Source organism: Pelobates fuscus, chromosome 4 (assembly GCF_036172605.1).
Source record: "Pelobates fuscus isolate aPelFus1 chromosome 4, aPelFus1.pri, whole genome shotgun sequence".
Lineage (NCBI taxonomy): Eukaryota > Metazoa > Chordata > Amphibia > Anura > Pelobatidae > Pelobates > Pelobates fuscus.
In genome coordinates, this window is record NC_086320.1 from 292700705 (window position 1) to 292714467 (window position 13763).

Consider the following 13763-nt stretch of genomic DNA (forward strand, 5'->3'; position numbering starts at 1 on the left):
CTGAACTTGTGGAGGCCTGAATTTGTGGGAGGAGTAAGTCCCCTACTTAAACTCCCAGCCCCTACTCACCTCTGCCGTTCAGCTGATTGTTTGGTCCCCATAGCAACCAGCACTTCCGGTTCCCGCCAGAATTTTTCTCGTGTTTCCAGCAGACAGACGTTCAGTACAAGCCCTCCGTCCGTTCGTAGCCTCCAAGCCGTTTTCCGGTCGAGGTACCCGGCTTCCGGTCTCAACACCGGCACGTACTCGTGAGTTAGGCGAAGGAAATAGCGTTCCGCTATTTTCCCGCCGTTCGGGCCTAAAAACGTGGGGGTAGGCTCCCTTTAAACTTAATCACACTATTACATGCTCGTTTAAACTAATCTACGCTCGCACCGGTACTTTTTCTCATCGTTTACATATCGTTTACATATCGTTTACATAGCGTTTACATAGCGTTTACATAGCGTTTACATATCGTTTACATATCGTTTACATATTCATACGTTATTCACTATGTTAAGTACAAACACGACGCTCCTACACATATGCGATTAGATCTTATTTAAATAGGCTACTGTATGCATTTAGGTCTATTTTAAATAAATCTACATCAGGTTACTATTTAATACCTACTCGTCTGTTTAGTGTCATATATTTTACTCATTTTAATACCAGCCTTTTCGATTTTCTATCAATGTTAGACAGCAATATTCATTTTACTAACCTTAATACTCCCACTACTATTATAAAATATACGGCTCGCTACCCTAAATTTTCTGTAAAACGACACATATACTAATTAATACTTTGTCTAAACAGTAAATACACCCGGAACATTAAATACATGTGCTAAAGCATTTCTCATATAATCACGCCGCCACATATTTTTGACTTTACAGAATACTTCGGTTTCTCACTTTCTGAGCTAAAGTTGATAGTTTCAAGGCCTTTTTCTTTACAGGAACAGGTACGGTATTTTATCACTCTTTGTCTTCACGGTCTAAGTAAAATTCATTTGAATATATAAAATTAAAATACAAAATTCATTACATACCATTGCACCTGTTGTTAACTATGTATATTTTGTTCAGTCAATCCTTAAGCTCCTGAATTTAACCTAGGCTTCCACCGGTCTACACTGGTAACCTACTACGTCCATACGAAATTTCTGTACGTCCTACCAAGGTATAGTCCTCTAATTTCTACTTACAAATCCTCTTACAAGACCTCACGTAGTCTCATCATCTCCTTTCTGCTTTTTCAGAAGCTTACGCCCACGATACGTTAATCTCGTTACTTTATTTTTTCTATCCAGACATACGGTCATACGGCCTCCAGGCTCTGGATCATACACCAAATCCTGACCCGGTACTCAGCCATACCTTCAGGTACTTACGCCCTTCCCAAATACGTCCATTTTCCAACCCTAGGCCTCATTCAGCCTTCTCAAAAAATAGGAAAAATCATCCCAATCAAACTCCATAAACATTCCAGATCCCTCAACGCAGGATCACGCATGTCGCCCCTATCAAAAAGAAAACAAATCATACGCCACCACGATACGTATAAATACATCAACATCTTTCTTAAATTCCCAGGATTCTTCAACGAGGACAGCCAGACGACAAGACTCACTACACTTAATCTGCCTAAAGGTTCCAGAAACCATTTGCGTCCAGTTAAGGTTGGTATCCACACACCACTCCAGGCCACGCATTATACCCTTAGTATACAATCGAACTGGCTACAGGGTCTAGGCCTTACGCCTTAAGCTCACCCTATTAGTCCTAATCCTATCCTGCGGGGCCATCCATCCCCGCCCCACCTCAACACGGAGGTACGGCCCCACGCCCAAATCATAGTTAGACGCCTCGCATGCCCTACTATAGGGCTCTAGTCAGGGCCTCACCCGTCACGGCCACACGTTTTGATCTTTCTTTACTGTCACCGAGAGGCCAACACCCCGCCACCACGTCTGTGGCAATCACGTCATAAGCCAAATCATAGGTAGAGCCTCTCACCGCCACTTGGCATTAGCAGGGCCTCACCTACCAAAACATTCAACAGTTAAACTCTTCGCTTCGGCATCTAGCATTACAGTCCAGTTCTTCCATTTACCTCACCCCCCACACACCCCAAACTTCCGTACTTCCTCACTAATGTATCTTCGCATAATCATTTCCTTTTTAGAATGTCCCAAGAACCCATGCCAACCGAAGAACTGACTGAAGATATACCATTCACGCCAACCAGACCCGAGTCTCCAAGCGATTCTCTCACCTTTTCAACCCCCACGTCCTTGAGAGCATGGACTATTCCCAAAATTACGGCCGAACTTAGGCTCAGGGGAATCCCCTTCCCGGCCACAGCCAGAAAGGCTGAACTTTATAGGCTACTGACCCACCAAGCCCCCGAGCCTAGGCCAGGCACTAGCTCTCAAGGACTACCACCAAGTTACAGCACGTCCAACCAGGATACCCTGGCGGAGATCTTGGCCAATCTTCAGGCCCTCAATAAAAGACTATCCAAGGTGGAGAGCGCCATCTCCTCCCCAGGTACTACTGCGGTAGTCCCAGCTCCTATCACGATAGTCCCAGCCCCTATCACGATAATCCCAGCTCCTATCACGGCTGTACCCATCATACCTACATGCCCTCCCATACCCCCCCCCTAGCACCAGGCACAACCATTACACCATTTGAGTCACCAGCACACTCCGTCCCTGACTCTATCAAGAAAGATATATTAGACGGGAAGGACGTGTGTCTGGTGTCTCTGCTCATAGCCTCCCAGGATGTTCTTGAGAACAAGGCCTTCAACTATGGCGACATTTCTGTGGTACTCAAGACGAGGGATCCCAGGCTTAATAAAAAATTATCAATCCCACAGTTTGTGATAGCCTTCGGGATATATAGAGATGTTATTTGCACAGTGTACCCCCACAGGAGAGAGGAGTTAGACCTTTATCTGCACAAGGTGGTGGATCTAGGCATCAAGTACGGGGGCTCCTCGTTCTATGACTACCACAAGTCAGTGTCAGCGAAGGCGGCGACCCATCTAAAACAGTTCAATATCAAAATGAACTGGGGTCAGATGGACACTGAATTGTTCTGTCGCCACTTCGCTGGACTCAGGCCCCCGGCTTGTGCCATATGCAACTCGACATCCCACATGGCGGACTTATGTCCAGTCGAAGCAGATGCCACCACCTCCACACCCACCTCTCACTCTTTCACACCTCACTCTACTTTCACCCCCTACAGCAAGTCATCAGGTGGTCTTCGGGATAAGCTAGGTAGGCCCATCTCCTTTCTAGGGAAGGCACAGGTGTGCAATAACTTTAACGCAGGCTCCTGCAGTTTCAGCGCCTGTAGATTATTGCACATCTGCTCCATATGTTTCAGGGCACATACTAAGACCATGTGTCCAGCCAGGTTGTCACCAAACAAATGACTAACCGACATAAACATCGACAACCTGGTTTTTATCTAAGGTCTCACCCTAGCAGGCATCTGGTAGATTATCTCACCACAGGGTTCACTAAAGGGTTTCTCACGGGTATAGTTGCCATTCCCCCAGGTACATTAGAATGTCCTAATCTACAGTCTGCACGTTTAGACCCAGTCTCCACAGACTCCCTCATTGCCTCAGAAATCACCAACGGGTTTATGATAGGCCCCTTCACCTCTTCACCATTTTCCTCCTGGCGCACTAACCCCATTGGCATCGCTACTCACAAATATTCTAATAAAAAACGTTTAATTATTGATTTATCGGCACCGCACTCCTCTTTTGTTCCTAGCATAAACGCACTCATTCCAGCAGACGAATTTTCACTTCAATACGTAACCATCGACGACGCCATACATTCCATAATTTCATCTGGTAACCGACCCTGGCTTAGCAAAACGGACATTACTAACGCTTTTAAATTACTACCCATGCACCCCTCACTCTGGCACTTACACGGTATTAAATGGCGTGATCTATACTACTTCTCTACACGACTCACTTTCGGTTCTCGTAGCAGCCCCAAACTGTTCGACATTTTCGCAGAGTCGTTGTGCTGGCTGCTCCTGAACATCACCAGGTGTCACTCCGTTATCCACTACCTCGACGACTTTTTACTTATAGAGCCAGGGTCAACATCACCCACATCAATCAAAAGCACTACTGCACTATTTGCCACACTTGGAGTCCCTTTGTCCCCAGCCAAAACTATAGGCCCCACTACCAAATTGACCTTTCTGGGGATAGAACTGGACTCGATTAACCTCAAAGCTAGCCTCCCTCACGACAAACTGACACGTTTGAGAGGGGAAATAGACTTGTTCCTGCGGAATGATGTTTGCACTAGGAAGGAACTTCAGTCCCTTCTCGGATCCCTGAACTTTGCCATGCGCATCATTCCGCAGGGAAGATCTTTCATATCCAGACTTCTTTGCCTGATGCACGGAGTTCCGGACTCTGGCACAGTTTCTTTGGACCCCCACGCCAAGGCTGACCTAGCTATGTGGGGGAAGTTTTTGAAAGACTGGAATGGAATCTCCATGTTTATTCCCCCTCTCTCCACCTCTTCACCCATCATCCACACAGACGCAGCAGCCAATACCGGTTTTGCAGCCATTTTCGGGAACCACTGGTTCAGGGGCCATTGGCCCACTGAGACGGATGCCTTGCCAGGATTCAGAGAGACCTCAGCTTTATTTGAAATCTATCCCATTGTGGCGGCCGCACACACCTGGGGTCATCTCTGGTCTGGCAAGGCAGTCAAATGCTACTCTGATAACTCGGCAGCTTGCGAAATCGTGAACAAAGGGCGATCATCTTCCCTAACCATCATGCGGCTGATTCGCAAGCTGACCTGGTTGGCAGCATCCGGCCAGTTTCACTTAGTTTGTTTTCACATCCCGGGGATTCACAACACGGCCGCTGACGCTCTTTCTCGTTCTCAATTTCAGGCATTTTCTCAGGCACTCCCAACGGCTCACCTACAACCATCCAGGACACCACGGTTCCACGAGCTAATCCTGGATTAAGCACACTCTTGAACCACGCTAGAGCACTCACTCACCAAGCATTATCACCAAACACGGCTATCACTTACAATAGGGCTCTTAATATATTTAATAAATTCACTGCAGAGTTCGGTCTACAAGGTGACTTCTCTATTCAAACCATGGTGGCTTTTGCCTCCTTTTGCCACCTACACCTAAAACTATCCCACAACACCATCAAACTCTATCTCACGGGGGTCCAGCACCACAGCCTCACCCTTTCCCCTAACAACACACCTTTCCTTTCTTCATATCCCATCAAAAAGGTTTTGAAAGGTATAACTAAGGTTTCACCTCCACTCTCTACCATTAGATTACCTATAGATGGGCCTATCTTCAGGTCACTTAGCAATCTCCTTGACACAGCCCCATTCGACATCGGCACTAATACGGTGATTAAATCTGCTATATATCTCGCTTTCTACGGTTTTCTCAGACCTAGAGAGTTCACCGTAATTTGCCAAGGAGATATAAAGCTAAGTCTTAAAATATCACACCTCACTAAGATAGAGGATCACTACCAACTTTCGATCCCTACAACTAAAACCAACCAATCACTACATCCTACTATAATTCCTCTCTTCCCTACTGATAATGCCTGGTGTCCGGTTAAAGTATTAGATCACCTACGGTCATCTCTGCACGATCACCCACAGGACTCTCCGCTCTTAACACTACAAGGGCACCCGTTAACCACAGCTAAATTGATGGTTCATATCAGAATTTTGTTAGCTAAGCTCGGACACAACCCGACGACATTCTCTGGGCACTCCTTCCGTATAGGAGCCGCCTCTGCAGCCTCTAGCACTAACACACCGGTCCATATCATCAAGAGACTGGGACGGTGGAAATCCTCCATATATGCGGCATATATTCCACAGCCAGAGAAAGAGCTTCGCCAAGCTTTTAGGAACTTGGTTTTGTAAAAAAAATGCAATAAAGTGTGTATTTCTCAAGTTTATCTTTTGCCCTCTTTTATTTACAGGCCCACTCGTACGTTGGTTTTTCGGCACACCACAACCAACTTTGCTCACAGTTACTATTCATTACGTATTTAAATTCCGAGCACAAGTTAAAAGGCCTGAACTTGTGGAGGCCTGAATTTGTGGGAGGAGTAAGTCCCCTACTTAAACTCCCAGCCCCTACTCACCTCTGCCGTTCAGCTGATTGTTCCCACCCACCTACACCCTGTTATAAATACATTCTCCTTGGTGGGCCCTCTTTTATTTACAGGCCCACTCGTACGTTGGTTTTTCGGCACACCACAACCAACTTTGCTCACAGTTACTATTCATTACGTATTTAAATTCCGAGCACAAATATATATATATATATATTTATTTTTTGTTAGGGGCAAAAAGTCTGTATATGGAGTAAGAAATAAGTATAAGAGTAGTTTAGAATATGAGAGCAAGTCGGTTGTGGTGTGCCGGAACCGACGATGCGGTAGGGCCTGTAAATAAATGAGGGCCCACCCAAGGGTAAAGCGAGGAAAAGGAGGATTTGTTGAGCACTGGGAGTGGAGGGAGGGCCATGCAAATCGCTAGAACACGAACGGTGTGGAGTAAGGTAAGGGTTCCCTTTAAGTAAGGAAAACACATGTCCCTACCACAATTACAGGCCAAACAGCCTTAATACTTGTGTTAGGGGCAAAAAGTCCGTATATAGAGTAAGAGATGAAAAACTTTTGGTTTTGTGTGCCCCGATAGGAGTGATAAGGCCAGTTGATACCTGTTGACTAACCTGTCGTGGTAAACAAAGAGGCAATGAAGGACAACTTACCTGTGACCTGAAATAAGTAATGAGCAGAGAGACTTAGGTGACAGCAGTCACTGGGAAACCACTAAGGGTCCAAACTTGAAATACCTTATAACATGGAGGAGGAATACTGTGTACAATTTTAATCTGGAATCTGCCATACACGAGAGCCATACAAAGACTAAGGTAATGTTGTAAATATATAAGAGACTAAACCAAAATATACATTGCATAAAATTGAGGGGTTAATAAAGTAGCTGACTGGGGAAATGCCGTAGAACAAGATTAGTATAAGTAATTAGACCAACCCAGGTGGCGTGAATATAATTAACAGCATATAAACGTGAACTGAACCTATTAGTATTGAGACATATATTAATTTGAATAATGAAGGACCTCTTGAAAGTATACGAATTGACATATTAGCATAGCAATTATAATAATATAAAAATTAAATTGATAATCGTGGTATCCAAAATTGTTTGTATGCAAATTCACTTATAGATGTACAACTACTGGAAAAGTACAGATAGTAGGTCAGAAAGTCAATATAACCTGTTGGATATCTTGAACATACCGGAACACGTACTTAATATTGACTTATGTAACGTAAGCTCGAATGCATATGGAGGACTTAGCGAGGGTTAGAGTAAATATACAAGCTTCTTGGAAAATTACGTTTTTTTTTAACATCCCATGATTTTTTTTATATATATTACTAAAACAGAAGGAACTTACCTTTACCTCATAGTATCTGCCACATTACTGCTTTAAACTTATACTTGTGCCGTACAGGCCCAGATCTTTCCACCTTCTTGTTGTTGAGACATGTTTGAATAACCCGGTAATTAGTGAATACAATCATGACATACTGGCTTACTAGCTAAAGCCAAGAGGCGAATTATTAAACTTGGTTGGTGACAGATGAAGCCCTGCGAGATGCCAAGCGGCTTTGAGAGGCTCTATCTACACATTGGCGCGAGGGGATTTTGTGGCCACCGAACCTTGTTGCGGGGTGTTGGCCGCTCGGTGACTTTTAATGCAGAGGGTGGAAAGGGAGTGACAGGTTAGCCCCCCCCCGGCTCCCACCTTTGAGCAGCGGGTGGGGGCCCTAAATGATTATGGGGGGACCTATTGTCCTCCCCCCACCCCTGCCCCTGAGCAGAGGGTGGGGCCATAAAAACAATGAGGGGGGACCTATTGTGCTCCCCCAGCCCCCACCCCTGAGTGCCACGTGGGGGCCCTGAATGAGAATGGGGGGACCTATTGTCCTTCCCCCCCCGGCCCCCACCCCTGAGCAGCGGATGGGGGCAATAAAAACAATCAGGAGGTGGGACCTATTGTCCTCCCCCCGACCCCCACCCCTGAGCGCCGGGTGGGGGCCCTGAATGAGAATTGGGAGGGGACCTATTGTCCTCCCCCCGGCCCCCACCCGTGAATGGTGGGTGGGGGCCATGAATAGCAATGAGGGGGGCCTATTATCCTCACCCCAGCCCCCACCCCTGAGCCGTGGGTGGGGGCTCTAAATGAGTATGGGGGGGACCTATTGTCCTCCCCCCGGCCCCCACCCCTGAGCAGCAGGTGGGGGCCATAAAAGCAGTGAGGGGGGGACCTATTGTCCTGCCCCCGGCCCCCACCCCGAGTGGTGGTTGGGGGCCCTAAATGAGTATGGGGGGCCTAATGTCCTCCCCCCCTGGCCCCCGAGTGGTGGGTGGGGGCCATAAAAGCAATGAGGGGGGACCTATTGTCATCCTCCCAGCCCCCACCCCTGAGCGGTGGGTGGGGTCCCTAAATGAGTATGGGGGGACCTATTGTCCTCCCCACAAACCCCCACCCCTGAGCAGCGGGTGGGGGACATATATAACAATAAGGTGGGGACCTATTGTCCTCCCCCCTGGTCCCCACCCCTGAGTGGTGGGTGGGGGCACTAAATGAAAATGCCCCCCCAGGTGACTAGGGGTCCTCAAGCCCCTAGCCACCCCCCAACCAAAACAATACATTATTAAATCCCTACCTACCCCCCCCCCCCTCACCCTAAAAATAGCGAGGGGGGAATAAAAGAACCAAGTACCTGTAAAAAAAAAAAATTAAACTTACTATTTGATGTCTTCTTTTTTTATAAAAAAAAGGGCAAATAAAAACCATAATACCTGTTGAACTTGTAAAAAAAAAAAAAAAAACATACATACAGAGTGTCCTTCACTAATATAAACAAAGAAGACTGTGAAAATTGTCTGTATTGTTTAACCTTTTAAACTTTGGTTAAAAAATACACAACATTTATCTGCTCTCATGGATATCAAACAATTGCAAACACAAGCCAAATAGCAAATGATTTAGGTAAACTAGGCTGTATAGGAAGAGGTGTTATCAGTAGAAAGAGAGAAGTGCTCATGCCATTGTAGAGAACACTGGTGAGACCTCACTTGAAGTATTGTACGCAGTACTGGAGACCATATCGTAGCTTGGAGGGAAGACGAGACAGGAGGGATAGGATAAAAACATTTAAATACATAAAGGTAATCAACACAGTAAAGGAGGAGACTATATTTAAAAGGAGAAAAACTACCACAACAAAAGGACATAATCTTAAATTAGAGGAGCAAAGGTTTAAAAATAATTTCAGGAAGTATTATTTTACTGAGAGGGTAGTGGATGCATGGAATAGGCTTCTAACGGAAGTGGTAGAGGTTAACACAGTGAGGGAGTTTAAGCATGCGTGGGATAGGCATAAGACTATCCTAAACTTACGATAAGGCCAGGGACTAATGAAAGTCTTTATGGGCCGAATGGTTCTTATCTGCTGTTACATTGTTTCTATAAGAAAATAGCAAAAACATTGAAAAAAAGCAGTTGAGAGTGAGTGAAAAAAGTGGTCACACAAGGCAACCATTTATTTATGAGTCTGTATAAAGGAAAACATGACTACAGAGTGAGATTGAACTGACCCTGGAGTCAAAAAGAGGACTAGATGGGCAACAAATATGGGCATAACCCAAAGCGATAAACAGTAGAGAAAAACTCCCAAAAGTCAGAGTTGTTGGGAGGGAGAGCAAGAGTCCAGCTTCCAACAACCACTAACAAAGGGTGTGCCCATACGTAAGGGTAAATAACTCAAATCCCATGGTATAGGAAGTAACAGTAAAAATAATAAATCTTTAATAGAGAAATATTAAAAATCCATGATAAATTAACCAAAAATACTACAACCTAAAAAGGTGAAAAAAGTGCTAAACACACTGGGTCTGGGTCTCAAGTAAAGTCTGCCTGGTAAATCTCGAATATAAAGAGTACTTTGGGCAGTTAGACCATGTACCTGCCAGGGAGCGTAGATAATAGCATAAAAGAGATATAGGTAAAGGGTACTTACCGAATATACTTGAGTATAAGCCGACCCGAATATAAGCCGAGGCCCCTAATTTTACCCCAAAAAACTGGGAAAACGTATTGACTCGAGTATAAGACTAGGGTGGGAAATGCAGCAGCTACTGGTAAATTTCTAAATAAAATTAGATCCTAAAAAAATTATATTAATTGAATATTTATTTACAGTGTGTGTATATAATGAATGCAGTGTGTGTATGAATGCAGTGTGTGTATATGAGTGCAGTGTGTGTATATGAGTGCAGTGAGTGTATATGAGTGCAGTGTGTGTATATGAGTGCAGTGTGTGTATGAAGCAGTGTGTCTTTGTGTATGTGTTGCAGAGCCTTGGTGGGGGGTGGGCATTTTTATTATTATTATTTTTTTAATTATTATTTGAATTTTTTTGTTATAATATTATTATTTTATTTCATTATTTATATATATTTTTTTCGTCCTCCCTCCCTGCTTGATACATGGCAGGGAAGGGGGCTCTCACTCCCTGGTGGTCCAGTGGCAGTTCAGTGGAGGGGGGCTGGCAGAGAGCATTTACTTACCTCTCCTGCAGCTCCTGTCAGCTCCCTTCTCCTCCGCGCCGGTCCAGTCAGCTCCCCTGTCAGCTCCCAGTGTAAGTCTCGCGGCTGCGCTATGACCCCGCGGCTCGCGCGAGACTTACACTGGGAGCTGACAGGGGAGCTGACCGGACCAGCGCGGAGGAGAAGGGAGCTGACAGGAGCTGCAGGAGAGGTAAGTAAATGCTCTCTGACAGTACCTCTCCTACACAGCCCCTTGTCTGTATTATGGCAATGTAAATTGCCATAATACAGACATTGACTCGAGTATAAGTTGAGTTGGGGTTTTTCAGCACAAAAAATGTGCTGAAAAACTCGACTTGTACTCGAGTATATACGGTATATAGAATTAGAAGAAGTCCTGCATATATCTTTGGATAATATTCAGAGCCTCTATTGTAGGGGAGATGTAGGTGGAACAGAATCTCCTCCTTATAGTCTGAATCTAAACTCAATCCCAGACTAACTGGATATTTAATGGAGCAGTAAAGTGGTATAAGCTGCCTTCCTATTAGACATTGCTCTATAATAAATTCTCAAATGCTGTTGATAATAGATATACAAAAAAATCGGTAAGAATTGCAGTGCAGTGGATAAAGGTATAGACGTCTCAAGTGGATATTTATAAATCATCCATCTATAGATCTAAACTACCAGGTATCTCCACCTGCAAAAATGTCAGCAACTCAAATGCCAAAATCGTAGGAGCAATTGAAATATATATATCTTTCCCCCTTGGAAACAATGAAAAAAAATATATGTACAAAGTAGCTATGAGTATCCAAATAGTAAATTAGTAAAAGAAGGGATACAGTGTTGCAAAAGAGAGAAGTGTTGAGTGGTCTCTAATGAATCCTGAGGTTGATTATAAGATAAATGCAGAACATTTGTGCAATCTAAAGACCCGTAAATCTCCTATCTCATTCTTGTAGTATGCTACCAAGGCAGAACTGTCGGTATTCCCCTGCTAACTTGTAATCATTTCAAAAAACATATATCGAGACTACCACGAAAGAAAAACCCATAGTGAATTAAAAATAAAGCCTAAGCCTGGCATCTTGCTCGACATGCGTTTTGGCGCTATGTGGCGCCTTTGTCAAGAGCGGTGAAATTACTCAGAGCCCGCCGAGACTTTTAAAGGGTAAGAGCCCGCCCATCAGAACACATCATGTGGCCAAACCTGTACTGCCACGTAACAAGTGGGGGGGGGGGGGGCAAATGTTGCTCAATCAGATAGGTTTACGGACCGGGGAGAAACATGTGTAAATTCATAATTATCAAAATAGATCGCTATATGAACGTATCACAAGTAATCCCTAGGTCTCTGAATTAAAACCAAAACAATATATGACTATTAGGATAGTTTATTCATAAAAATACTGTATCACTGTTATAACTTGGCAGTCTATTGTTATGTTGTTAATTGAAAATATAGTGTTGGTAATATCCTAGAGCTTGAAAATACAGTGAAGTAGAGATAAATGTCTTCAATTTATCTGAAGGTTTATCATCACCATAGATATACTAGCTGCAAACAGAATTCAGAACTTTCTGAATAGTGGGTACCCAAAACCATGAGAAATTTAAATAAGTTAGAAATTACCAAATAAAATATGTTAAAGAAAAATACTAATTGGAAATATATACATACACTTGGTGATTACCAAGAACTCTGCGTATCTATAAAGTGGAATCTAAATGTTAGAGAAATGGGGAGAATGAAAATCCTTCATTGAGACCTTTTGGACTCAAGATTTTAATTTGGTAAATCCAAAAGCATTCTCTTTGTCTAAGGAATTTATCATAATCCCCTCGCCTAGGGTTCTTCTTGACTAATTCCAGACCACAAAAGCGTAGCCCCTTAGGGTCGCTATCATGGTATTAGTGAAGGTGTCTTGAAAGTGGATTTTCAGTCAAGTTCTTGCATGATCTGATATGTTCCTGTATCCGTTTCTTAAAAGGGCGGAATGTTTTACCCACATAGTTTTTTGTTACATTCACAAGTCAATAGGTATACAATACCTGCCGTATTACAGTTAAAGAATGAGGTTATAACAAATTCCTCCTTCTCTAAACTGTCTTTCACTCTTTTTGAGTCCCTTTTGATAAATTTACAGGAAATACATCTCCCACAACCATAGGTTCCGACTAAAGGGATCTGGAGCCATGTTGTGGGAGGAGATCCAGTTTTCAAATGGCTGGGAGCTAACAAATCTCGTAAGTTCTTTCCTCTGCGGGCCGTGATGGTAATATTTGGGGCTAGTACTTCTTGAGGATGTAAGTCGCCAGTTAGCAGTGGCCAGAAGCATCTGAGGGAACTTTTTACATTCTCCCAGCCTGCGTCGTAGGTAGATATTAATCGAATAGTCCCCTTAGGGTCCTCTGATGGTTTCTGGGTATTACCACTAACCAGGCTGTTGCGGTCTGAATCAAGGGCTCTCTTATATGCCCGTTTAAGGCATCTATTAGGATACCCTTTCGCCTTGAAATGTCTCCTTAGTTCTCTGGCCTTAATATTAAATTCGGCAATAGTACTGCAGTTGCGTCTAATCCTGAGGTATTGGCCTGTTGGGATGCCTTGTTCGAGAGGTGTCGGGTGGAAACTGTCCCATCTCAAAAGATTATTAGATGCAGATGGCTTACGGTAGAGAGTAGTGTGTATTTTATTTTCAACTGTAATGGAAATCGTTAGGTCCAAAAAGTTTAGACTTGAACCCCCGAATTCATTAGTAAATCTTAAATTTTCATCGTTAATATTGAGAATCCGAACAAATTTGTTGAATTCCTCGCGGCTACCCAGCCACACAATAAGGACGTCGTCAATGTAGCAACGCAATAGGGGAGATATTGTGAGATCCCTGTGTGTTGGGACAACTCTCCTCCCACCACCCTAGATGGAGGTTGGCATACGTTGGGGCACAAGCTGTCCCCATCGCATTCCCCCTGATTTGGTGGTAATATTTGTTTTTAAAGATACAGTAGTTGTGTGTGAGTATATATTCGAGGAGTTCCAAACAAAATGCAGTGTGTG

The 13763-nt window shown here is 44.0% G+C and overlaps 1 protein-coding gene across 1 annotated transcript; it reads left to right on the plus strand.

Annotated features, from left to right (window-relative positions):
* Positions 1-3734: 3734 nt before the first annotated feature.
* On the plus strand, positions 3735-4418 carry LOC134609442 (uncharacterized; the record flags this gene model as incomplete). Its single annotated transcript, XM_063453118.1, has 1 exon — positions 3735-4418. A coding segment is annotated over one exon (684 nt), but the record flags the coding sequence as incomplete, so codon positions are not given.
* Positions 4419-13763: the final 9345 nt, after the last annotated feature.